The sequence below is a fragment of the Gymnogyps californianus genome, chromosome 3, assembly GCF_018139145.2.
Source record: "Gymnogyps californianus isolate 813 chromosome 3, ASM1813914v2, whole genome shotgun sequence".
Taxonomy (NCBI): Eukaryota; Metazoa; Chordata; class Aves; order Accipitriformes; family Cathartidae; genus Gymnogyps; species Gymnogyps californianus.
This window is the reverse complement of record NC_059473.1, coordinates 30,170,673-30,198,311: the sequence shown is the minus strand read 5'-3', so window position 1 is coordinate 30,198,311 and position 27,639 is coordinate 30,170,673. Positions and strand designations below refer to the sequence as shown.

The following is a 27,639-nucleotide window of genomic DNA, read 5'->3' as shown; positions in this document are numbered from 1 at the left end:
TGTGCCAGATCCAAGGGCGGGCCCTACTTTAAAATTTTGGCCAGTGGTAATGGGACATGGTTTTCCCTGGAGATCTCTTTCAACAACAAAAATAAGTAAATAAATACCTCTGTTCTTTCTATAATGAAAACTAAACACTCTAATATCTCTGGTTTCTGTGTGTTGCATCTTTGATGTCTTCTACCTTTTCACAAGCTGGGTACCACAACAAAAAGAAGGCATGTACTTCTGTTTCCTTGCATGGCTGTTCGACCCAGTAAGGATCGCAGTTTTATTATGACGAACGTAAGATGCACTTCTATCAGAACTTACTTACTTCTGTCAAAGATTAACATCAGAGGTCAGGTCATGACATAAGCCAGTCCTTCTGGCTTCTGAAGATGATCTCTGGGGAAATTCAGGAGAGAAGGTGTGGCTTGTCCAAGGTTAAACAATATCTTAGCAGACCAAATCTCAGTTCTAGTTCCCATCCTGCACCTAACACCTCATTAGAAGAGTGCTTCCCTGCCCTGCTGTTCCCTCTTTTCTTGAGATGAGTGGAGGCAAGGACTGTAGGTCAGTGTCTTCTGAAGGAGAGCTCAAAGTCTTTCCAGGATAATTTTATTTGATCTTTTAAATCACAGTGTTGCTGGGTATGTTTGTATTTTTTCCTCCATGCAAGATGTATTTCAGGTTACTTGATTTCTGGCTTGTCATTTCCCTGCCAGACAGAGACATCACTTGGGAAAATGATGTCTAGTATCGAGTCTTCCTAGGTTTTAATTGAAATGTTGAACCAGTTAGTAACAGTCAATGCTTAATATGGTTTCAATGCCTTTTTGGCAGGACATATCCTTGCCTGTTGCTCCTGCAGAAGATAATGGAATGCAACTTCTAAAACCTAAGGAAGAAGATGTAGGCACTAAACCAAAAACTTTAAATCAAAAGCCAGAAGTGCCTAAAAAAATGGAAATAAATTCATTCCAAGGGAAGAACGTAAAGAGTTTAGAGAGTGATGAAAAACCCTCAACAAGCGTTCCTGTAGTGGGAAATCAAGTGAAACATGAGAAATCTGAGGAGGATTTTGCATTTGATGAACCACCTTTTAAAAAGATTAAGTCAACGACATGTCCTGAAGGAAAGCTAGTTAAAAATCTAGGAGGCAACAAAGTAAAAGAAGAATTTGAGATGAACTGGGATATTGTACAGGTATGAGATCTTTTCCTTTTCTGAGGTATCAATGAAACAATTTCCTACATAATTAGCACTTAGAATCTTAACATACAATTTCAGTCCTCTTGGCATCAGTTGGAGTATCAGAGAGTCGTGCTGTTAAGTAGTCATTTAACCTCTGCTTAAATTGTCATAATACATGTATAAATATAAATGTTGGTTGGTAACTGTTAAAACTTCAAACTTTAACATTATTCTAATATCTGTGGCTTAGGCAGTCCTTAGTACAAAGCTTGCCTGTAACTGTTTGCACGCTTCTTCTGTATCATGCATGGATTTTTTTGTGGATATAGTCAACTGAAACTCCTGCAGGAAGGGATGCTGAAAGATTTGGGATGTCTGTGTGCACAGTTTCAGAATTTAAGATTTAGTTAGTGTGGATCATTTTGTTGTAGAGACTCATTTGAGAGTATATATCAATTTACAGTACCATCAAGGAGGAGATTGCATTCTTGGAACAACAGTGACATCAAGGGAGATATCATCTTTGTTTTTGTAGGATGTTAACTTTGAAGCCGTTTAGGTGAAGACAGTTTTAGGATAGTTCCTGTTCTGGGACGCTGGATGTGGTTATGGAAGATTTTAATATGAACAGAATAGGAATAGGTTGGGCACATTCTATTCATCATCCTTAGTACTACCTGCTTAAGAAAGGTGTAAAATTTTGTTCCTGAGTCTTCTAAATTGTTCCTGGAAATGCAGATGGAGAATTTGATCTTTATGTATTGCTGCTCTAAAAGCAGTGAATATGACTGTGCAGGAGTTGTTATATTTTTAGGCTTCGGAATAAAATTTTTGAAAGGCTTTTAAATCAGCCATCTATGGGAATAACTGTAGTAAAGAACAAACAAACCATGATAGTAAATATGTTACTAAGCTAAGGTAGTTATATATTTTGCCCTCGATAACGTATTGATAAACTGTAACTTTATCTTTAGAAAGCCCAATTTGTACAAAATCATGTTTAACTTTGTGAGGCTTGGTTCATCTTGAAACCTTTAGTAATGTCATGCTAGTTTCCAATTATTGGTGGAGTGGGATTTGGATCAGCTCTGGGTTTGTGGGTTTTGCTTGTTTTGTTTAACTGTGAGGTATGTCAGTGTTGGTTTAAAAAAAAAAAAAAGTTCCAAGTTTTCTGAGTTGCCATGTGCAGTTTGTTGTTTTTCTGATTTTTTTTGTTTGGTTGGTTTTTTGCTGTTCCCAAGAGGTACTCCTTCCTGCATTTTTTTTCTGTAGTTACAAGTTTCTGGAAACATTGGTTGCTGCATGTCTTTCTGAAGTACTGGGTGTGGTGGCTGGATGCATGGGAAGCCTGGCATCCTGTTTTAGGGAGGACAGTAGTCCCTGCTGGCCAGCATAATATTCTGGGAGTGGTTTTGAACGTTGAGTGAGAGGCTGTTTAAAGCAATCTATCATGTCTCTTAAAAGTTTGTGTTTGGGGTTTTTTTTGCTTCTGACAGGCCTTGTCAGAAATAACAAATGTTGAACCATGGGTATGTGCAAACTTAATTCGCCTCTTTCAAGAAGAAAACACAATTCCTTTTATTGCTCGGTATCGAAAAGAGCTCATCAATAATCTGGAGGCCGATGCCTTGCGAGAAGTGCAGCAAACATTGGAAGAGCTACGGTAAGTAAGCTAATACAGGAAGGTATCTAGGGGCAGGTAAGTAACAGCCGGCTGCTGCTTCTGTGTCCCTTAATTTGGCATTTTGTACACACTACAATTATAAAGGAACTCCTAAAGAAGAAAGTTTAAAACTGAGGTAATTATGCTTGATACCTGTCTGTTGTGGTGTTGTTTTTTTTTTTTTACTATAAGTAACAAGAAATCTAGCATTATTAATTGCCAAATGAAAATTAAGGTCTTGATTGCTCTGCAGTTTACTGAAACGGCAGAGAAAAAACTCTTACTGAAAGAGTAGTTTATATGTTCTGGAGATATGTAGCCTCATTAGATGTAAGCTGCACCCTTTGAAAAAGAATCACTAAGAATCCCTTGGCTTGCTGCTTGGAGCAGCACAGCCTCTAGTGAAGAGCACTACTTGAGGTTGCAGTGTACCAGGAGGGCAGGCTAAACTATCCCAGATCATTGCAGTAAAGAAATGATGAGCAAAGCCCACTGTGGGGGTGGATGAGACTGCTCTCATTCCTCTTGCTTTTGGGTGGCTATATGTGTTCTTGAGATGGCAAGGGGACAGACTTGCCAGCTGTTCTGGCAGCATGGTGGCTTCCTCCTTGTACTCCCTGCTATCCCCTAGCAAGAGATTCTTTCCAAAGAGGGAAAGTGGCCTGAGAGAGTTCTTGTCTGAACAAGTAATTTAAATCATAACAAAATACCTTTGCTGCTTGCAGTTGCTCACAGGTATCTTATTGAAGGTCTAAGAGTTTAAAATCTGGTACCCTGTACTTGATGCTGCAGAACTACCTTTGTATGAATTACAGCTGTAAGTGCTCATCAACATGGATTTAACTTAGGGCCTTTTTATTTGGCTTCCAGGCCAGTAATCTTGCAAAAATTTATATAGCAGTAATGACTGTTGGTATTGTTTGATGATTTTTCTTAAAGCTACCACAAGATATTTTGATACCGTTTTGAACTAATTGGAGAAAGAGTAATAGTTTGTTGTGGTTTAACCTCAGCCACCAGCTAAGCACCACACAGCCGCTCGCTCACTCCCCACCAGTGGGATGGGGGAGAGAATCAGAAGAGTAAAAGTGAGAAAACTCGTGGGTTGAGATAAAGACAGTTTAATCAGTAAAGCAAAAGCCACACATGCAAGCAAAGCAAAACTAGGAATTCATTCACTACTTCCCATCGGCAGGCAGGTGTTCAGCCATCTCCAGGAAAGCAGGGCTCCATCACACATAACGGTTACTTGGGAAGACAAACGCCATCACTCTGAATGTCCCCCGCTTCCTTCTTCTTCCCCCAGCTTTATATGCTGAGCATGGTGTCCTATGGTATGGGATATCCCTTTGGTCAGTCGGGCTGTGTCCCTCCCAGCTTCTTGTGCACCCCCAGCCTCCTCGCTGATGGGGTGGTGTGAGAAGCAGCAAAGGTCTTGACTCTGTGTAAGCGCTGCTCAGCAATAACTAAAACATCCCTGTATTATCAACACTGTTTCCAGCACAAATCCAAAACTAGTCCCATACTAGCTACTCTGAAGAAAACTAACTCTACCCCAGCCAAAACCAGCATGTAGTTAGAAACTCTTTTGGATTATCAGACTTGGTTTGTTGAGGATTAGCATGAGATACAATCTTCAGGGCTTTCAGAGAGCTTCAGCAGTGTAATAAACAAGATCACAATCAATAGCCTTTTTAATCCACCATGAAATGTGACTGTTAATATCAATCTCTTGCATTTTAGTACTGTTGCGAAGAAGACGCATACAATGATACAGAAGTTGAAGAAAGAAGGGAAATTATCCGGATGCCTTTTAACAGCATTATTAAATTGCAGAACTTTGGAAGAATTAGACCATGTGGTCAGTACACTAGTCTTCTTCAGATCATCCTTAGTTTAAATGTAATCTTGTGTAACTAAATAGTGCATAATGCAAAGTACATAGCATGACTGAAATATTTCCTTGCCTTTTAATGACTGTGGTTTTTGTTTGTCTTAAGTCTGCACCTTATAAAACTGGGAGTAAAGGCACTAAAGCCCAGAGGGCCAAGCAACTGGGATTAGAACCTGCTGCTCTCTCCCTCCTGCAGAATCCTATGGAACTCAATCTCTTTTCTTACATTAGACCCAATACCAAAGGTAAGTGCTCTGCTTCTATGAGCAGTAATGTCCTAAATGTCTGAAAATATTTTAAAAGGGGAATTACTTTAATTGTTCTTATGTTGCTGGAAGTTATGCAGCTATTTTAAATTCAACAGTTCTTTTAGCAACATGGGGTAAGAGTTTACATTTAATGCCATGGCTTTCCAACCTTTCCTATCTTTTTGTATTGTAAATAGTAATAATTCTGGTATACAAGAGACAGAAGTCTGGAGATGTTATAGTTGACATCTGTATTTACTGGTAAGAGAGGGAACTGCCCTGCACACCTGAGACCTCTCCATGGTTCTACTCTTACTTGACTTGTTTAATGAAGATTCAACGCTGATTGTACAAGGGGCTTATGCTCATATTCTGTACTGAAGTAAATGTCACCCATCAAAGCATATCTTAATAAAAACTGGCCCTGGTGATTGAGAGTGAGTGGGAGAGTTTTTGTTACTGAATGACAGTAGGAGTTGGAGAAGATGTAGTCTCTGAAATCTGAGCAGGAACTTTAACGATATGATTGTCACACACAGACTGCAGAATTGTATTTCTTTGTGAATGCAGTTATGGGTGAATCTGTAGGGGGCAATCTCTGACAATAAAATACGAAGATTGCTGCAACCTTCTGTATCGTGTTAAAATAGAGACGTACGTTTCTTCTTCCCTGCCCCAACACTTACTTTTTGAATTTTAACATAAAGGTGCTGAACTTCCTTAGTGAGGCTGACTCTTCCCACTTCAGTTGTTCTTTTATTTTATTTAAATGTTGTTTATAAAATGATCCTAACTTTGCATTGAAAATCAGTTACCAAGTGTTCCGATTGTTTCATTACTGCATTTTAGCATATGTCATTACATCATACAGCAGTATATTGCAATCACATATCTGACTATTCTGCCAGCATCTAAAGAGCCAAAAGAAAATCTTCACGGTGAAAGTTCAAATAAATTATTTAGGGTGCATTCAGAAGGAAGTGCTGTTTGTTGCAGCGTAAACATTTCGGTTTTTGAAAATCAGTACACCTATTTTCAATTTTGTGCTAAAAATAATGTTGCTTAGGTTTATATAATTGTTTTCATTTGAAAGGTGCATCAAAGTACATACATCTATGAACTGGGTCACTTTTATCAACTTGGGAGCCAGTTTGACAACCTATATACAGCTTGAGATCAGAGTGATTTTTTTTTTTTAAAGGGATGAGCCATTTGCTGTACAGAAAAGTTTTCATCAAATCTTAATATTCAGTTCTTTTAAATTCTCAGTGTTTTTAAACTTATACTGAAAATAAACTGAAATAAAAACAGCAGTTCATGTTTCAAAGCCAGATATTTGAAAGTTAAGGAAGCAAGCTCACCAGAAAACTTTGTTCTTCCTTTTAGTTGTATGCATGGTCCAATATTTCTCTAATTACACAAGCATATCCTGTTTTTGCAGTGGACACAGTAAAATGCCCATGTGAGTGGTGCTTGTTGAATGGGAACTTTTGGTTATTTCTTTAATCCTGACTGGTTTTGGCCTATTCTATCTCATTCAAATTCTCTGCTAGAATTAAAATAATGTTGCCACGTACACTTCTGGTACTGAAGTGTCTCAGTTCATATTCAATGTAGTGCATGTTTTATAATTCCCCTTAGCTTTGTATTCTGACATGACATTACTTTTACCATAAGAAACACTAACTCGTAGATGTAAGGATCCAAATTCCACAACTTCTGATCAGTTCAGGCATTTAATAACATATTTTTATTCTCACATTTTTATTTTCTTTCTGGCAGGTAAGTTTAGCTTCCCCTTCTTAAAAAAGGGCAAGATTACTTTTTTTTTTTAATAGTGTGTAACTCTATAGTCCAATCAGAAGCAGGGTTCTGGATTCAATACAAATATTAGAGCTATGCAGTTTTTTAAAAATGGTGTTAATAAAGCTCTTTCAAGATATTGGTAGTTCATCAGACAGCAGAGTGAAAAATAATGTGTGTTGAAGGAGACAGTTAATTCTGCATCTGCCAGCTCTAGGATTCTTGCTTTTTGCTCTGAAGCATTTGTTACTGACGGTTGCTAGAAACAGGGTTACATATATTGATTTAAAATACAAGATGTCAGTTTTATTTCGTTACCTCCTGGTTCTGATCCAATTCAACCACTGTGCTAAGGAGAATACTGTGCCACCTCTTCTGGTCTTTTGAAGTGAGGGATGGTTCTGTGTGTTGGAAAGCTGAATGATTCTGTTATCAGCTCTCTAGAATACTTTGTCTATGGAGACATTTTGTAACTTCACTGTTTGAACAGTGTTTCATGGGAGAAGATGAGCCTACCCTGACTCACTGTGTCACTGTGCAAACTCCTGCTACAAGCCAGTGGAAATATAAAACTATTAGACAGAGAAAAGACAGGATTGCCTGCAAAGATTTTAGGCAGTTTCCATATCGGTAGCAAAACATGTAGACTTCTGCTGCAATTACTCATTTTATTACAACCTCAAAAATTATGCATGAATATCCAACTTTACTGTTGTAAATAATTCATTTGCATCACAAATGTTAAGATCTGTCAGCATCAAAGTAAAAAAATTATTACTTTTCTCTCATTTTAATGTCATTTTGACTTACGATACTGCATTGGTCACTTTAGGCTCATTAAAAATATAATGGTTTCAGATGTTTTGGAAAGGAAGCTTAGTTAATAAAAAAAATTCTAATGAATTAGGATTCTTCATTGAAACCTCTGCAAATCAGTCTGATATCTTGCATCAATTTTCTTTCAGCTTGTATGTATTTTCTTAGTGCTTGTGTAAAGTAATTTTTCATATTTTTTTTTTTTTAATAATTATTAACTGTTTTTTCTTCCAAGGACTTTCAACTATCCAGGAAGTAGAGGCTGGAGTACAGCATATTTTAGCTGACATCTTCGCTAAAGATAAAGACACACTGGATTTTATCAGGAAATTGTAAGTTTGACTCTTGCTTTCTAAACTTTCCTGGTTACATGGTAAGATTCAGTCTCCTCGCATGCAGATACATAACTAACTTTTTTTTTTTAATGATGTGAAAACATTGTTACTGTGAGATTGATTTAGGTCCATTCCTTCACTTGTGCTGGAGGTACATTCTTTAGCCTTTCTACCCATCTGGCTATCAGTGGAGGAGAGATCTGCTGTGAGCATGGCATGACGCTGTGACTCCCAAAGAGTGAAAAATTCTCTGTGGCTCTGCTCCATATAGAGCCAATCTCCCTTGCAGTTAGTGATCTGTAAGGGAAAGCTTTCTCTCCTTACATTTCCTTCAAGCTATAACTTTTCAGAGATGCATCTGCTTAAGCTATTGCTCCAATATTTACCGCTTGACACGAGTCAGTGTAATTAGTGTGCAGTGATGGTTGATTTTGGCATTGGTAGTCAATAAGGCAAACAAATATGACTATTTTTAGAGCAGGAGTTATTGATCCTTTGACTGTGTTAGCTGAATTTAAATTTTCTTACATTACATAATGACTTCAAGGTTGTAATGTCCAGGGGTTGGTGTTACAGAGTAATAGTTGCTTATTATATTTTTCCTCTGCTGTGTACCATCTGGGCCAGAGAACAGGGTTGTCAAAGAACAGGTGCTGCCTTAGGAGCGTGCAGTGTTGGTCTGAATCAGCTCAGTTCTGTTTAGTTGACCCTTGTTTGCTGTTTATCGTGAGTAATGGCCAACTTCATCAAAAGGCTAGAGCACAGCAATGTGATAATTTCAATGAAGGGGTTGTTTTGTAAAGGATGTGCTGTCACTATCAGACTATCGCTTTCATTCTTTTGACCACTAGAAGCTCCTTAATTGGATACGCAGTGCTCTACAGATGTATCCTGTTGATCTAAAGTGTGTTGTATGTATAATAACCATGAGGAGCATTCAGGAAGCTATCTGTTTGGGATCCCTGTTAATCCTAAAAATAATGAAAACTTTTATGGGTGTTAAGTGCTCAAAGCAAGAAATTAATTCTGAGCCTGGGTAGATTCAGGAGAGGTGTTGCATTTGTATAAAACAGATAACTACTATGATTTTTTTGCAACTTCCCAAAATTTGTTGTGTGAAGTTGAACCAATAACTGACCAAACTGAAGTGCAGATGGTGGCTTTTGAGTATCCATTCCCTTCAGGAGAAGGGCTGTGTTCAGCTTTTTCTGAGGTCTGCTTGAATTTCCTCTCTTGATATGTTCCAGTCAGTATATGTTATGTCAGTCTCGGCATTAAGATATGTAATACAGTTCTGCAGGTAATTAGAGTTAGCATAACTTGTAATTGGGCAGACTCCAAACTTTACTTTTATTTAATACAAGCACTAATGACTTGTTACAAGTTTCTAGCTAAAATACCTTATTAACATTTGTTTCTTTTATTCAGATGTCAGCAAAGGTACATTTGTATCCAGTCAGCCTTGGCAAAAGTGTCATCCAAAAGTGGAAATGAAAAAGATATTGATAAATTCCAACTGTACCATGAGTTTTCTTGTAATATAAAGAACATTCAGCATCATCAGGTACACCTACAAATTTGTATTTTCTTTCTTAGAACTTTAACTATAGCAAAGGCGGCTTTGCTTTTGAATTTTGTTGCTTAAAACTGATTCTAAAGATACTTGATTTTGCTTTTCAGTTATCAAAGGTAATAGAGACTTTCAAATTCTTGAAATGCAGGACTAAGCTGTTAATTTCTGTCTTAAGAAACTGAGCAAAGGACTGCTTATTCAGTATGCCTATTGTCTAATTCTCATTAAAAAATATTTATAATGACTTATGTATCAGAGATTTCAATACTGCTGTGATTTATTTTCAGTGTCTGCCATGTCCTCCCTCCCTTCCCCTGGTGACAAGTGCATGGCAAGTGTTATCAGGAGGGGGATAAAGGCTAAGCAATAATCATGGTCTGTAGAGGTGAGACTGGGGTAGTAGTGGCATAGTAGTGGAAGCTGCTTGGCTGGAGTGTAAGTATTTGAAGCAAACTTGGATAAACTTATTCTTTGTTTCTTTTGGATGTTTGCTGCAGCACTGAGTCAGAGTGCTCTAAGCCATTTGACACTAAACCTGTCAGGTAAAACTGGTGAGAAGTATCAGGGAAGGATCCAGAAAAATGAAATTGAAGATGACCTAAAAAAGCAGCTCAGGGGAACATCCCATGCATTACCCCAAAAACGGGTTTGTTTTGCAAGTCATCAGTATTCCCTTCAGCGAAGCATCTTTGGTTATCCTAAGCCCCAAGCCTAGACCTATATGACTAGAAAAAGAAATGAGGGACAAAGCAAACTTACTAGCCGATGAGAAGTTGATGACTTGATAGCTAGGCTGCCCCTGTTACTGAAGTTCAAAGGCTGAAGTGTGATGCACTCAATGCAACTGTCAAGACCTTTGCGCTGATTCATAACTAATCACCAAGTGAATTGTCACTTGTTTTGATTACAATTACCTAGCTTTAAAAAAAAAACCAAAACCCAAAAACCAAACCAAAAAACCACACAAAGACCCTTTTAGCTGCTTCCAACCAGAAATGTCCTTTTCCTTTTAAATAAATTTATTACAAAAAGTATTTCACAACATGTATTGGCTAATTTTAAACCCTCGCCCCACCCCCCTGCCCTGCCCCAATATGGATGGTGTTAGGTGAAAGACTAAATAACTACAAGTGATTTTAATAGACAGGCCTCTAGATGTTTGAAGAGGTACCTGTAGTTGTTCTCTTTGTAATAAGTTTGAACATTTACTGTATTTATATCAGTAATTATTTGGTGAAAACTTGCTTCTAGAGGGTCTGGAAAAGTCAATAGAGCAATCTAAGACTACTGTGGTGACATATCACAAAGATTTGTAGATTCTAAGTGTTGTGCTGTATGGATTTTTTGTTTGGGTGCTTTACTGTTGAATGAATACTTTGGCTGTCAAAGACTGTTTACTTTTTCATGCACTGAGAGTGGTGAATACTGAGATATGCAACGTGTATTGGGTGTACGAGTGTTTCCTGGGATGATGGTATGATTGACTTCTTGTCCAAGGCATCCTTTTTTTTGTTTGTTTTACATAAGGAAAACTGTTGCTTAGCTACAGCCGGATTTCCCAAACCTGGTCAGCACTCTGACCGTGTGGCTGCACTGTTTCTTATCCAGGATGTGTCCTTAGTTTCTGTTTGATGTTAAGATTAACTCGATCTATTTTGGTTTATTTCTCCTTGTGTCTGTCACTAACCTTAATGCCTCTTTCTTTTCCCATTCTGGCTCTCCAGTGAAGTAATAACCACTGTTCTTGCAGCTGGTAGTCCTGTAATAATGGGGTGGTTTTGCATTCTTACATGTTGTCTTTCATCTGTATATTACTGCTATTGACTATTTTAACACATTGAATATTTCTCTATTATGAATCTTAAAAGTCTGAGTTGTTTGTGCTTCACTGAGGTTTCAGGGCCCAGGTTATGTCAGGGCTCTTTTGTACTAATTGAGGAAAAAAAAAATGCATTTTATGATCATCTCCAAGATGTGCAGTTTGCAGGGTTCCCTATTTTGTAAAAATACTGTAACTTCTCATTTCTGTTGATTATCGGTTCTTTGTTAGTTTTCCAGTTCCTTTCTTTGTCTCCCTTTTGTGTTTTGATGATGAAATAAATAAAGAAAAAGTATTTTATCTGCCATTTCTTCCTTAAGCTTAAACCGTACTTTCGAAAGCCTTCCTCATAACCTTCAATTTCTTTGTTACCTGACCTTACTACCCTGCTGATGCAAATTACCATTTTTTTTCTCTTTTATTTTCTTGGGTTATAATCATCCTTTTTAATACCTAAAAGTCTTTAGTTTCTCCTTCACCTAAGACTTTTAAGAAATACTTCTTTTCTGCATCCAAAAAGCTGGTTAAAAATGTGTTCCTGAATGTGCTTTGGGAGAGATGTAGATGTCTTCAGGTGAAGAAATTCTCTAGTTTTGGTTCAGGATTTTTAGAAGAAGGTTATACCTAAAAAAGATATAGGGAAGCCTGACACTCAGAGGGATTTATAAAATTTACTAATCCCCCAGGACTGCAAGTTAAATAGCTGTGTTTGAAGAACACTTGCAAAATTCACTGTTTTGAAGACCACCTCTACTCCTTTCGTGACTGCGCACAGACAAGTGTTCTCAATGTGTTTAGCTAGAGGCAAAATTAGAAGTCAGCTTTAAATCACCTCTTTGCAGAGTTGCAAATAAAGGATTCCATAACATACTGCACTGAAACTGGTCATTGCCTGAGTATAGAAGTGCTAGTAATCTTAAAGGTCTGTGTACAACCCTAACTGTGCTCTAGCTTTTACATGTAAGTAAAGGGGATGGGTAGTAGACTAGCCTGTTACCTATAAAAGAATAAGCTGTGTCTTTATGACCAAAGCATTTGTAGCCATGAGCATGCCTTGCAGCATGTATTACAGTGAGGTAAACGGGTGTGCAGTAAGCTGCAGCTTGGTCCTGCAGTTCTGTGGCTGTTGCTGCACACGCTGTAGTTCTGGGTTACTTTCTGTGCTGTTGTCATATTGTGTATCGAGACGTGCCACGAAATAATCCAGACTGGCGTGGAGTCGGGTTGTTTGACTGAAGAAGTTAAAATACTGAACTTGAAATGAGAAAAAAACTTACTTGTTTAAAAAGCTTGACTCCAGATTTTGACATGGTCAGATACCTGTGGGTGTTTCCAGCTGGAACATTTTGCTGTCAGGAGATTCAGCCACAGTTCCTTCCTTTGGCAGCAAGGACAACCTGACTGGACTCTCTTAGGATGTAGTTGGGTAGCTATACCAACGCTGTCATAACTAAGGAAAAAAATCTTTCAAGAGTTTATTTGAATTTTTGACTAATTGTAAGCAGTTCAGTGTTTGTGTACACCTTGGGGTTGCTTTCCTCTTATTTGGAGATGACTGAATTGGTGGGAGGAAAAGAATTCATGAATAAAGTGTAATGTTTGAGGCAAGTGCTCTATTTTCAATCTCATACTTAAAAAGGAATTGGAAATTAAATCCTTGGCAAAATATACAAAACTTATTCAGTGGGCCTAAGTAAATCTGCAACATAGAAAAGAGCTGTGCAAAATGAAGGATGTTGTATTTTTCTGATAAACAGAATAAGCTTTGATGAATCTTGTGACTAGATCAAATTATTGTTCTTGTTTTCTCTGAAAAATGTATGTTGTTTTTATTAACCCTTCCCCTAGATCTGTTCCAGTCTTACGTAAAAACAGTCTTTTTCCAGAACTGAAAGATTGCTTTGTGTCTAGAATAGCCAGATTTTAACCTGTTACTTAAAACAAAACAAAATGACCTTTATTATATTAGAGGGAGAAATTGACTAATTACTTTCTTAATTGAGCATTTCTTGGATGATAATTCTTCTCTGAATGCATATCACTTAGAACAGGATAGGGAAATTGTTTAAGAATAAAAATGTAAATAATATCAGTGACTGCAATACAGCTGGTTTAAGTTCAGGTGACTGACACATTCTGCAGATGGAGTGCCAGGAAACAAAATGTGATGCAAATATTGACCCTGCTCACAGGGTGCCGAATGATGACATTATAATTCTATCAGATACATTCTCTGTCGTGAACATCATTTTGATTTCATTTTAGCTTGACATTTAACTTTCTCTCTTTTTTAAAAATAAAATCAGAATAAACATGAAAGCATTTGATTTGTTAAAATGTGTCTTTCTAATCTCCATATGAAAACATTTGCTTTGGCAGTCAAGGTACCAGATGCTATAATATTTCACATGCAATCTTTATTATTAGCTTTGTTGTTCAATGATATGTCAGGCCTGGTATGTCACAGGAGCAGTAAGGCTGAGGAATATAAATTGGTACTATGTCCTGGAGTCATTTTAAACCATTGTATTTAACATATGTGACATGTCTGAGTTAGCTAGTGATTGAATTAAAGTTCATGATTGACACAGAATGCTCTGTTGTGACAGTGCTCAGGGCCTGCTACATACAGCAACATGTGTAGTCATACAGGAATGTCAACTTCTAGCAGTTTTTTTTTTTGTTTTTGCACTTTAAAGTATTTTGGAAGGGAAAATGAAATCTAAAAATGTGTGGTTTTTATTTGTAGCTGCTTCTAACTATTATTTTGTTTCTAAAATCCCTTGGCCAGTGAGTGTTCTTAATATTGTATGGCCTGCTTCAGGTGAACATTCAATGTCTTCATAGCGAGATTAGACTAGTAGATACCTACCAGTATCCTCCAGGATCCACCCCTCACATTGTGATCCTGGTTTTAAATGTAGAGCCACAGACTTCCATTTAAAATCAAATTCTGTATGCAGATTGCACGTGTGCAACCAGATTTAGCTTTAGATCATGAATGTGCAGTTGTGTACACAAGACTCTGCCAGAAATATGTGCATACATTTTAAGACTGGAGTTTTAATATTAACGTAAAGAGTGTATCTACAGTATTTTCTACTATTTATGAACTAGGCATGAATAACTCTAAATTCATCCTCTTTCAAATTAAGCTGATTACCTTTGTGTCACAAGTTAATTAATTTTAAATTTGGATTGATCTCAGGAAGAAGAACGAAGCCTGAAGCACAGGACTAACTTTTTCCCTTTCTGATCTCTAGTTCTGATTGGAATCACTTTTCAATTCATTTCTTGAGTTTTAATTTGGGTTACTAAACAAGATTATTCCACCAACTAAATTAATGCTGACTTGTATTGTAAGTGTGTTTAAGATAAACTGGATCTTGAGATTGCAGACTCCAGGAAAAACGTATAATTTGTTATGCCACGGCGTGATTTAATCAGTGTTTTAAATTGTGGATGTTATCTGTACATGCTAGTACTTTGTGAACTGATTTACTGTACCACCATCATGATTTGCTACAGAATGTCAAGCAAGCGCATACACAAATGTTGATAAGTTTATCTTTTGGATATTTTGTGTGTCATCTGTCTCTGCCATTTATGTTTGCACTCAGATCCTGGCCATTAACCGAGGGGAAAATCTGAAGATCCTGACAGTGAAGGTCAACATTCCTGACGGGGTGAAGAATGAATTCTGTTGGTGGTGTGTCAATGAAAGGTCTGCATGGATACATATTCTTACAGAAATCTTTTTTTTCTATAGACAGCTGCATACTGAAATGTACCTCACATGTCTCGTTACATTAAGAGAACAATTTAAATGAATACTTATTAGATTAGATGAAATTAGCAAGTGGATAATTCTTATTCTATATTTCCCACTGCTCTAGCATTATGCTGAAAAGATCATGCCTTTGGCTGTATTTGGGGAGTTCTGGCACCATTCTTCAAGCAACTGAATTTTTGAAAAAATATGCAAAGGCTGATGAAATGTGAATATATTTTCAAATTGTTATATGCATCACATCCAGTAGTCTTTAGTGAAAGGAATTCGTAGAATCCAATAGAATATACTTCTAACTTCTAAAAATAACTTCATATGCCTGATTACAACGATTAAAGAGGGCTACCTCAGATTTTAGATCAGTAAAGTACATAACTTTTGAGTTTCACAAATGTAAGGAATTGCATGTTTAAAGAATGTATTTGATTTAATAGACAAACCTAAATGTGGCTGTTTTCAATCAATGATTCTCAAATACTGTGTAACCTGACTCTTGCGTTTTAATCTCTGGTTAAGTTAGAAAACTGGGCTCTAAATTTTGTGTCACTCTTTTATTTCTTACTGATTTGCTCTTATAAGTTGCTTTTTTTAAGCCTGTAGTGAGACGTTTAGTTTTGCATAATTTTGAGGGTTTTTTTGCAAAAGTTTAGGTTAAATATATGTTGTTTTGTGCAATATTTCTGTCAGTCTTTTTCTTGGAAACTGTATCTTGATGTCCTCTGTTGGAGAATATTGTGATCCAAACTGTGCATCTTCCTTGCACGTATAAAAGACAGGTTTCTCTTTCTCAATAGTTTGAGATACTGGGCATTGTTCCGAGGATGTCTTAGAAACGCCTACCTTTGCATCCTAAAACTGAATAACCAAAAGGAGGAAAAAAGATAGGAAAAGATGCACTCTTTAATATATAAAATTGTATACTGTGATGCTGCTTTAGCATGTATTTTTCTTCCACACCAAGACCAAGAAAGGGATGTGGTAAAAATGTTCCTTTTCACTGTAGAAATTTAATAGTTCTGTTTCCAACATGGAAGCCTCTGAAAGAGTTAAAATATTGTTTGGCCAGATAACATAATATGATCTAGGACTAATAGCAAGTAACTTTTTTTTTTTTTTTTCAGGAAAGTATCAGGATTCATAAACACACCTATGTTTCCTTCTAGTTTTAGTACTTGTAATGGAATTTCTGTCCTTCCCCCAAGATGTATATTCTGTAGGCAAAACATATCTGTCAGTCTTGGTTTTACTGTGTCTATGACAGAATTTGGAAGCATTGTGAGCCACAGATAGTAGAACAGCTTGTCACTGCTACACAAATGAAAGTGGGGATGTAAATTGAGATATTTTTGGTTGATTACACTTTTATGAGTCATCCTGAGATAAAAAGAATATTGACCTTGGAAATGGAACTACTTATTAATACTTAGCATTCATGAGGCTATATATGCTTATGGCTTTTTACTATTTAAGGACAACTTCTCCACCATCAGAAAACTTCAGAAGGAATGATTTTTAGTAGATCTTGGTGCATTAACATCTAGGACAGATTCTGATCTTCCTCATTAGATTGACAACTGTGTTATCAAATTGACAAATAGTAAATGTGTATTCTGCCTGGCAAGCTTGGAAATGACTGTCCGAGGGTGGGAGTTGCATTATTTTCGTTGCATCAATTTACTGGTGAGAGCAGAAGGTTAAGAACTTTTGAGGCAAGGATTTCAAACCTTTGCAAAGGTATTAACTAATTTACTGAAGGTCACACACAAAATCAGTTGCAGAACCAGAAATGCCACGTTGCTACAGAGTTTGGCCAGTATTCTAGCCACAAAACAGTATCACCTACTGCCTGTTGAATTAGTAGCAAATATGCTGACCTTTATGCGTTCTTTTGAGGCAAATTTTTTGGCATTAAATGCCCCTGCGATGGAAAGTGGGTTTGGAAGGCTGGAGTTCTTCATTATTGCATTGAGCTCCATGTAGATGCTCTCCAAGATGACTCTCTTTTCTTTGCAAGTTCAGAATATTTATTAGCCTGTAGAAGCATCTATATTTCCTTGAAATTCACGTTTGTGCTGAAAACTCAGGGGTATTCTTACGCCTGGCCCTATGGATTGTATTTTTCCCTAGAAGACGGCATCTTTGTGGTTTGACAGTGAATTTGACTCCATTAACACTAGAACTGCACTGGTCCCAAAGACTTAATTGCGAAGTGGGACACAGAAAAAGGATCAATGAGAAACAGCCAGAGAGGGGCCGCTTAGCTGGCTTTGAGTGTAAAGACAACATGGAGGAGTTCCTTGGAAAGGGGCGAGAGTTTGTTCCAAAGTGGGATTGCAGCCTTGAAAATGAAGTTTGGTGTTTGAGAATGTTTTTTCAGTTTTCAGACAAAATTCTGAGATCCTGTGTAAAGTCTATGGTACAGGCCTTAAAGGCATGCTTTGTGTGTGGTTACCAACTTGGTACAAGTTTCATAGAATGTCTTGGAGGAAAACAAAGCTCTGCTTTTTGTGCTTCAGGTCTAAAAGCCTAGCTCTGCTCTTCCTGGAACAGTCGTTAATTGATACTAGTGGTTTTTAACATTGGCTCTGTTAATTCTGTTGATGTATAGTTTCACCCTATGAGGTGTATTAGTAGTCTAAGCCGTTTATGCTTATGGTGGTCCCTGTTGTAAGCACATGCACGTGGAGAGCTGATGAGCAGAGTAAGATGATATTATTTATATGGAGTTTTTTCTAAATAGGGCTTCATTTAAAGGGCTTCGAAAGTCAGCTCTTGATTATTTAATCAAGAAAAATCTGTTCTTAGAGGGAAGCTTAACTAAGCTTCGATGATCTTTAAAATCATACACATATGCTTTTGCTTTGTTTTCTGCAGTGAAGTGGATTTTTCTCTTTCCTCATGAAGTATTGGAATGATTAAAATGCAGTATTTGCTATGGTTGAACTTACTGTTTGGATATTTTTGCATTTGTAGCAATTCTAGGATTTCTAATAGAATGTTGCCTAAATAATTTTTACTTGTATATAGGCAGGTAATAAAAATATCTGCTGTGATAAACTATTTACGGAGAAAAGGTTTGCTAACTAGCTTTAATGGATGGAAGAGAGGGGAAACAGCTGCCACGTTTCCAAATTCATTCTTATTCGTGCTGAGGATACTTTCTGGGGGAGTGTAGTCATACTTGCCACCTGTAAAAACTTCATGTTTATAGAATTGGATGGCAATAAGGAGGTTTAAAACCTCTGCCAGTTTTATATAGGTATGGAAAGAGTCTCTAGTTACAAATAAGTATAATAGAACTATTTGCAAAAACTGTTGGCAAAGTGATGAGGTCATGTGGCTAAGCACTCACAACTCTGGATGTTGTAAAAGTAAATGGTAAGCTTAATTCTGCTCCCATGTCTGTCTGTATTAATGCAGTGTTGACTTGATCGCACATTTCTCAACTATTATATGCGCAGACACTTAGAAAAGCTCTTTCAGGAAATTGTAGATCTCCTTAAACAACTGAAAAGCTGTCTGGGTAGGAGCAATTTAGGATTCTCAATATTTCGGAGTGAGTGCAAGTAAACAAAGTCAAAAGTAAAATTCAGTCCTGTTTTTGCCTTAGCCTGCACCTGGACACATTATCAAAAGGCCATAATTCTATCATGTTGCATTTAAAAAAAACCCAACCAACCAAACAAAAAACTTACAAAACTTACCCAGACATATTAAAAAATATGTATGTATCTCACTTGGCAGTTAGGGACCCAGGCATGTAAAAAAAAATACACTAAATGAAGAAAACTCTGAATGTTATCAATACTTTAAAAAGAAATAAAAAGCAGGTGGACTGTAATAGAAAATGTTCATAGTCTTCTGTTTAAGTAAATATATCTGGCTGTGTCTCCTCAATCTTTTTCCCTTCTCATTGGGTGGACAATCTCAGTGAGTCAGCTGTGCTTGTTCAAGGACTTCCCCCCCAGTAACATTGCCCAAAGCAAAAAGATCAATGGAATAAATATCTGGGATCTCTGTTCTGGGGCACTTTGAAACTGAGGTGTATTTTAGGACAAAATTTGAAGTAATTGTCATTACAGCTATGACCATATGACCACTGTGCGCAGTCTCCGTAGAAAAAGGAATGCTCCAAAGAGTTTGGGTTAGAAAATGTTGGGAAATAGTCTTATGTGTGTTTGGTATTGTTCATTTCGTTTTCCCTTTTGCTAGAATATTATTTACACTTTAAATATATCAGCAACAGGTAAAAGAGAAAAATAATTTGCAAATTGTGTTTTGTTTTGTTTTTTTAAGGACTGCTGTAAAATTGATAGATTTCATTTTCAGTTTGAATAGAGATACTCAGAGCATTCCAGATCAAATTTGAATTGGGTTTCATTAATTGACATTAGTTTAGCTCTTGAATTTATGTCTGGACACAGTTGCCTCACATCAGTAGCTCTGCAGTGACACTCACAGAGGATGCTTAGTCTTTTTTTTTAATGTATCAAGGAATAGCAAATAATGCAACCCTAGTGGTAATATGGAACCAAGTTCTTCATTCAGTTGTGTTAAGCTTTGACTTCTCAAAGTGAACAGTAACTTTTTTTATATTTTCTTTAAAACATAAAATATGATTACATTCTAATACCTAAGAAAAAGAGAAAAGATAGGCCTTGTCCCTTGTCTGATAGTAGAACCATGAGCAACTTCTCATTCCATTCATATTTGAATCTGTGATTTCATTGTTTAATTATTGTAGTAATTCTGCAGTTTATAGGACATTAAACTCAATGTAGAAGTCTTTTTTGAAAACTCCCTTTTTATGTGAGTTTTTGCATATGTTCTTAAAATATTTTTTGATTTTTCTTTTTATATTCTTTTGCAGATGGAGACCAAAACAATTTTTAAAACCAGAATTAATGAGGATACTACGGAATTCGGTAGAGGATGCATATAAACGCCTTATATATCCTCTGCTTTGTAGAGAATTCAGGTAAGCCCAGAATTTGTGTGTATTTTCATACTACCAATTTCTTAACAGTTCCCTCCCCAACTTTTTGTTAGAATATCTTTTATCCATTTGAAAATATCAACACGTTTTTAATCCTCTGTGCTTACAGAAGGAATGAACTATGTAGTCTTGGTTCTGTAGATTTAATTTGTGACCCTATCCAGTTTAGGCTACAGTAGAGAAATGAGCTTTCTGTGAAGATGTTATGTTTGCATATTTGTTGCTTGTGCATTTATCTAATACAGTACAGTTTAGATCTACATTGACTTAATAGTTGCGTCTTTGTCCTTGTATTAGCACAAACCATAATGTCACTGAATTTTCCCAGCATCTCTTCATGTCACAGCAATAGTATTGCCAGTGACATTGTTCTGACTCCTTCTCTTTTACCTGTCTGAAAGAAACCAGCAAAGTAATTGTTGTGGTCGGAAGTGTCCCTCATGTTTGTCATCTGCACTTTGTGGTGAACGTATTAGTCATAGTGTTAGTCTGATGCCATTTTGTGGGTATTGTGATGGCTCTAGAGAAGTCAGTAAACTTATTTCTGGTGATACTGTAGTAATGATGTCATCAGACAAAGTGTCACCTCTAAGATCTGTAATATTGTTCTAAATTTAAATGAAATTTAAACCTTAGTATCAAAGTAACATTAATTAAATAGAGTATTTTCATGGTGTAGTATAGGAGTTTACCACATAATTGAAATGATTTAATATGTCAAAAAGTCTACATTCTAAAAGCGTTATCTTCTAATGGCTAACAGTACTGATGGTGTGATTCTTCTCTTGAATACAAGAGAAGCTCCCCAAAGCATAACATGTTTGATTCTGGCAAGGCTTTCTGATATGTGACCTAAATTTTAATACCTGTTTTGAGGTAGTTCAAATGGAGTTTATCGAAGAGACCCTGTTTTTTGGACCAGAAATGTTGAAATGACTTGTATCAAAATGACATGTGTTGGTTATGCAGTACCTAAAATCAGCAATCACATTCTGAAATGTAGTTCTTCTGTACTTGCCTGGCTGTGCTCTTATGTTTCTGTTCAAATTGGAATTGTTTTCCTGGTACTTCTTTTCCTGAGCATCATTGGCTGGATGTTCTGTGTTCTTCCCCTCTGAAAAGAACTGTCAGCTAAAGTTTTGAACAGCAGATATTTCTAATGGCTTTTGGGTTTCTTCACTACAGTATGTTGTGTTTGCTCATTACTTTGCAAGCAAGATTTCTTCACCTCTTTTGATTAGTGACCCTGTTTTTGGTACTGTGAATTTCACAGATTTTTGAAAGTGCTGAGTTCACTATTTTTTTTGTGACCACTGTACATATAGGTACTTTAGGAGAGGCACTGTGTCTATTTGGCCAAAATGGTGAACATCTCATGATGGCGAGGCCAACTGTTGGCTTCTGTCACATGAGTGTGAAAGTAGTTGTCGTTCCTAGCTGTGGTGGGTTGACCCTGGCTGGACACCAGGTGCCCACCAAAGCCGCTCTATCACTCCCCTCCTCAGCTGGACAGGGGGAGAAAATAAAATGAAAGGCTCGTGGGTCGAGATAAGGACAGGGAGATCACTCACCAATTACCGTCACGGGCAAAACAGACTCGACTTGAGGAAAAATTAGTTTAATTTATTACTAGTCAAATCAGAGCAGGATAATGAGAAATAAAACCAAATCTTAAAACACCTTCCCCCCACCCTTCCCTTCTTCCCAGGCTTAACTTTACTCCTGATTTTCTCTACCTCCTCCCCCACCGAGCGGCGCAGGGGGACGGGGAATGGGGGTTTGGGTCAGTTCATCACACGTTGTCCCTGCGGCTCCTTCCTCCTCAGGGGGAGGACTTCTCACACAGCTTCCCCTGCTCCAGCATGGGGTCCCTCCCACGGGAGACAGTCCTTCACGAACTCCTCCAACGTGAGTCCTTCCCACAGGCTGCAGTTCTTCATGAACTGCTCCAGCATGGGTCCCATCCATGGGGTGCAGTCCTTCAGGAACAGACTGCTCCAGCGTGGGTCCCCCGCGGGGTCACAAGTCCTGCCAGCAAACCTGCTTCAGCATGGGCTCCTCTCTCCATGGGGCCACGGGTCCGCAGGTCCTGCCAGAGCCTGCTCCAGCACGGGCTTCCCACAGGGTCACAGCCTCCTTCAGGCATCCACCTGTTCCGGTGTGGGGTCCTCCACGGGCTGCAGGTGGATATCTGCTCCACCGTGGACCTCCATGGGCTGCAGGGGGACAGCCTGCCTCACCATGGTCTTCCCCACGGGCTGCAGGGGAATCTCTGCTCCGGCGCCTGGAGCACCTCCTCCCCCTCCTTCTTCACTGACCTTGGTGTCCGCAGAGTTGTTCCTCTCACATCTTCTCACTCCGCTCTCTCTGGCTGCAACTCCTACTCCCCTGGAACTTCTTTCCCCTTTCTTAAATATGTTATCACAGAGGCGCTACCACTGTTGCTGACGGGCTCGGCCTTGGCCAGCGGCGGGTCCGTCTTGGAACCCGCTGGCATTAACTTTATCGGACATAGGGGAAGCTTCTAGCAGCTTCTCACAGAAGCCACCCCTGTAGCCCCCCGCTGCTACCAAAACCTTGCCACGCAAACCCAATACACTGGCCTTATCTACAATTGAACTCTTCTAAATAAAGAAAAAAGACTTACCCTTTAGTGGGGTTTGGTTTTATCATAAGTAAGCAAACTGACATCAGAGTTCTTCAAGGCTTTTTTATTGTGGTTTTGCTTCATGGTTCCTACCACAGGACTGTTGTGGCCTGTGTTGTGCATAACACTGAGGGCTGGTGCAGCAGTAGGTTGCTGAAGGTTTTCTGTTCTCTTAATTAAAAAAAAAAAAAAAAAGCTTCCTTCCCTACTACTTGCTAGATGTGGTTCACAAGTCATAAATGCAAAGAATACAAAGCTTGCTGCCTGTTCCTGAGTGGATGTCTGCTTATGTTTTACTCTTTGTGATAATTTTGCTTGTTTGGTGGTGTCTGGTTAGGAAAAGCTGAAACATCTCCTACAGAGAGGAATGCAAAGCACCTGCCAGTAGTATTCCTGGTCCATGACCACTTAACCCTTATTCTTCTTTTATTCTCTTTCCGCCCACACCAGAAGCTGATTTTTAGGACTCTTGCAAAGGGCTGCTAAAGTATTCAATACCTCCTTTTAGCATTAATATTTCCAACCCACCCCCCACTGTTCTTTTTTTCTTTTCTTTTTATTAGCATTAAATGTTGGAACAGAAAGTTTCCAAGAGTGTATTGAAATTTCTGGTGCTTCTAGTAATCAGAAGAATGAAACTTGCCAGCAAGACAGTTACCTTATTTATTGTTTAATTTCCTTTCTTCCACTCTGTCAGATACCATCATTTCTTGTATCTGGTATAATAATGTCCAGTGTTGCTTTTGGCTCTTTGAAATACATTTTATTTTGTTGCAGTACTGCATGGAATGATTCCATCAGGATTTGATGCAAGTGATGTGGCACGGACATATTTTTTAATGGATAATCCTTTCCTAATTTTCCATGCTTTCTCAAAGTGAGTGCTTTCTCTCCTCTGTCTTCAGGGACACAAACATTTCTCTGTATATCTTGTTTCGCACCTGAAGCTAGTTTGCAGATATTTTTCCACGGAAAGGATTGCCTCTCAGACTGTATATGGAAGCAGGGAGTTTTAAATCTCAATTTTAAAACTGACTCTTATAACATTGAATGTAGAAGCTAGTAGGTCATGATTAGGTTAGTTGCTTTTATTACAATATACCTGTTAGTGATATACAGTCTGAGTGCTTCATAGACTTCAAGGGAGGGGCTTGAAATTCTGACTTGGTTGATAACTTTTTCATAAAGTAGCAACTGAAAGGTTTTGTTTTGTTTTTCACAAAATAACCATTCCTCTTGTGTTTAGAGAGGAGGACTGCTATCCGCCTCTGCCTTATATCTCTGCCATATTAATGAGAATTGTCACAAATTGGAAAAACATAAAGCTGGGCATCTTGCCATTTGGATGAAGCCAGTAGAGCACTGAAAAAGAGAAAGATATTAGATTGTTTGAGGTAGCTTGATATTTTTTCAAGGATCAAATGACTATCCCAAACTTGAAATTAAGGGCCAGTACTTGGGACGGTAGATCATGTCATTGATACAAGTGTTGAGTGAGAGACAGTTAGAGAGAAAAGAGAGGTCTATATTTGAAATTAAAAAATACAGGATATTATGTAATAGAAAGGACATACGTTATGTTCCCCCTACGCACCTGGCACTTTCAGTAACATTTCCTGTTACTATAAAAGTTCCTGTATATCCATGCCAATTTTAAACATGATTTCCATAAGGTGCACATAACTAATAGCATGTGTTTAGGGGCAATTTTAATTCCTGCACAAGTCTGCCTTCACAGGTGGACTGATGTGAATTTGCAGTGTGGGAGGACTTGGCCTTGTGGGCAATAGGGACCCCGTATCTCTGGGATAGATGGAGAGCTGGAATTTGGCCTGTCTCTGTACAAAGCCTTCAGTCCAAGAGCATTCAACCTTCCCTTGTTTACAAGCCGCTTTTAAACTTCATTTGTATGCACGTATGACTGGTTGAATCTGTTGTGCATGTATGTAGACCCATATGGCTGTGAGGCTTAGGTATTTGCTTTGTTTTCTCTGGTCTCTCACAAGTGGCATCAAATTGTTCTGTCCCTGGACTCTCCCTGGAAGAAGCTCGTTCTGTGGTTTAGGTTATTTTTGTTTAATTTAAGTGTGGGAGAAGGATGCTGCAAGACTGAATGATCAGGAAATGAAATGGCAACTGAAATTCAGTGGAGATGAGTGTAAAATGATGCTTGCGAGGGGAAGTAACTATCTTTTTATATAGAAAATTATGAGCTCTGAGCTCTCCTGACACAGGAAGGACGCTTTGGCACTGTGGAAAGTAGCTCCACATAAATGTTAAGTGCTCAGAAGATAAGGTTATTTAGTTAAGGAATAAAGACAAAACAGAGGATCATTGATTTAGTTGGCCTGTATTTGGAATATTATTGGCCATTTTGGTCCCCTCACCTCAGGGGGAAGAGGGGGGAAGTAGTAAAAGGATTCATTAGAACTGGAAAAGGCACAGTGAAGGGGAACAAGGTACGAAATAATTTCTGTGTGAAGAAGGATTGACTAAGCTATGACTCTTCAACTTGGAAAAGAGAGGACTTAGAGATGAATGGTATGTGAAGAGTGGCACAGAGTTTCTAGGGATAAGTTTTTACTCTCTTACACTGGAAGACCTATGGGGCCATAAAAATTAAAAAAATCAGCTTCCCACCAAAAGGTGGCAGCTATTTGCATAGTTTGTGATGGACCTGCAGAACTTGCTGTCAACAGACTATGTGGATGGAAGAAATGTGAATGGGTTCAGTAGGAGACTGGATGGTTGGACAAGAGATCTGTTATGGGCTACTAAAGAGACAAGTCATGTCAAGCTCAGGAAATACTCTGAGCTGGAAATAGTTGGAGGCTAGGGTAAGATTATGGGAGAGGTATACTAGTGCTGCTGTATCAGCTCCCTAGGCATCTGCTTATAGCCACACTTGGAGATAGGATACTGGGATAGAGGGACCACTTACCTGAACTAGTGCAGCCATTCCCATATTCTTGTTTTTAGCGGTGGCAATATACAGAATGTCTGCTCTTTGGTGCTGAGAGCACATTTGAATTGCTAAGGAGTCTTGGAATGCATGTATACCCTTCACCATCTCACTTTAAATCATGTCTGTGTTGATTTGGTATACTTGACACAGAAACAAAAAGCATGGGGATATAAGGGAGCCTTTTGCTGTTGTGCACTTCCTTAGAAAATGTTCAATCAATAATGTGTGAAAGAGAATCTAGACCTACCTCTAGACTGCTTTACAAAGGAGAGATGATGAGGACTTACCAGCTCTTTCTGTACCACTGTGGGATGAGACAGGACTGAGCTCGTTGTTTGGTTGGATCCTGGGCAAATTCAAGTCAGACTCTTAAGTTCTTCCACATCTGAAAATTGCTCAGAACAGCTTCATATCCGGTCATGTTAAATAGCCCTTATGAGGGTTGTCTTTCAACTCTTTGTAGCCTGCTTGTGTCATGCATTGATTGACCTAAACAACTTGAGTAATTTCCCCTGCCCCATTCTTGTAGGGTTGGTTAACTGGAATGCTGGTTTTTTCTTCTGTAAAAATAAACCCAGATACTACTTTTTTCAGTGATGTGTAAAAGGAAGAGGAAAATAAGGGCACTGGCTACCCTTTAAGTTATATGAAGGCTTTACTGGATTGCTTTTGCTTGTCTAATTATTGTAGCTATTGACAATGTAATGCAGCTGAAAATGGCAATAAGTACCTGCAAAAGAAAAAAAAATCAGCTAGGTGATGAATATTTGTGTCCCATTACTTTTTCGATTTCGTGGTTTTTATGTAAGATGCCATACCATGACAAAAATACTTGTCATTGTCTTACTGGCCACATCTGACAAATAAGACATCATGCATCTTGTACACCTTCGCTCAACAAGACTGATTTGTTTCTCATAACACTCTGCAGTAAGTGTTCTTGCTTGAAGTCATCAAAGTCAATCCTTGCTGCACTAACTCATTTCTTTCTGTTGAAGAACATGGAAAAGAAAGGTAGGGAACATCATGGCCCCATCAGCTTTCTAGTTTGGTTCTGAGGAAGCAGAATATCCTCCTAGAAAGACCTCAGGTCTACACACTTCTGTGATAACTGTTAAATGACGTAACTCATAGACAAAATTAAATGTCTCATGAGTCATGATGTGTTAGCAATTAATTGGATAGGCCCTTCCATTTTCTCGCTAGTACCTCTCAGCCTAAATGATCATCCTTTTTTTGCTGGGTAGTGATTTTTCTCCAGAACTGGGAAGTTATGATGAATTGAATCCATGCCTTCTTCAAATCCACTTTTCTTTGCAATTAGGTATCAGCTTTGACGGGAAGCTGTTCTTTGCTCAAAATTATGAGTTGACATTTGAATGTTAGTTGGTATGTGTACATTCTTATGGGTGTTTCTATTATACTCTTTATGTTGATTTACTTTCTTAGAACCAGAATGAGATGATCATATAGCTGATCCTTTTTTAAAAAGTGTCAAAAACTTGATAGGAAGTGTAATATTTAATTAAAGATAATGAAAACATGATTGGAAAAAGTCTTACAACTTTGAAACAATTCAAAAGTGCATTTGAAAGCTAATTGAGGGCAAAATGTTTTTTGCTTCCATCCTTCTAAGATCAAAGTTGACATCTGATGCAGAGAAGGAGTCTGTGATGATGTTTGGGAGAAATCTCCGGCAGTTGCTTCTGACCAGCCCTGTGAGGGGCCGTACTTTGATGGGAGTAGATCCTGGCTACAAACATGGCTGCAAGTTGGCAATTATTTCACCAACCAGTAAGTTTCAACTCCAAATATTTTTGAAAGGACTGATAAAAATATATTCATTTAGAGGAAAAGATAGTTTCAAAACCTACTTTTTTATCAAATTGATTTTTTTTTCTTAAGCTTTTAGTG

At 38.0% G+C, this 27,639-nt stretch overlaps 1 protein-coding gene across 1 annotated transcript in view; it reads left to right on the top strand.

The window, feature by feature from the left end:
* SRBD1 (S1 RNA binding domain 1) overlaps positions 1 to 27,639 on the top strand; it is a 135,019-nt gene that overhangs the window by 7,382 nt on the left and 99,998 nt on the right. The window contains exons 6-14 of the mRNA XM_050894954.1: positions 826 to 1,188; positions 2,673 to 2,839; positions 4,583 to 4,700; positions 4,840 to 4,978; positions 7,836 to 7,932; positions 9,364 to 9,499; positions 14,948 to 15,051; positions 19,988 to 20,095; positions 27,362 to 27,519. Coding sequence (XP_050750911.1) covers positions 826 to 1,188; positions 2,673 to 2,839; positions 4,583 to 4,700; positions 4,840 to 4,978; positions 7,836 to 7,932; positions 9,364 to 9,499; positions 14,948 to 15,051; positions 19,988 to 20,095; positions 27,362 to 27,519 — 1,390 coding nt within the window. The remainder of the gene's footprint in view (positions 1 to 825; positions 1,189 to 2,672; positions 2,840 to 4,582; positions 4,701 to 4,839; positions 4,979 to 7,835; positions 7,933 to 9,363; positions 9,500 to 14,947; positions 15,052 to 19,987; positions 20,096 to 27,361; positions 27,520 to 27,639) is intronic.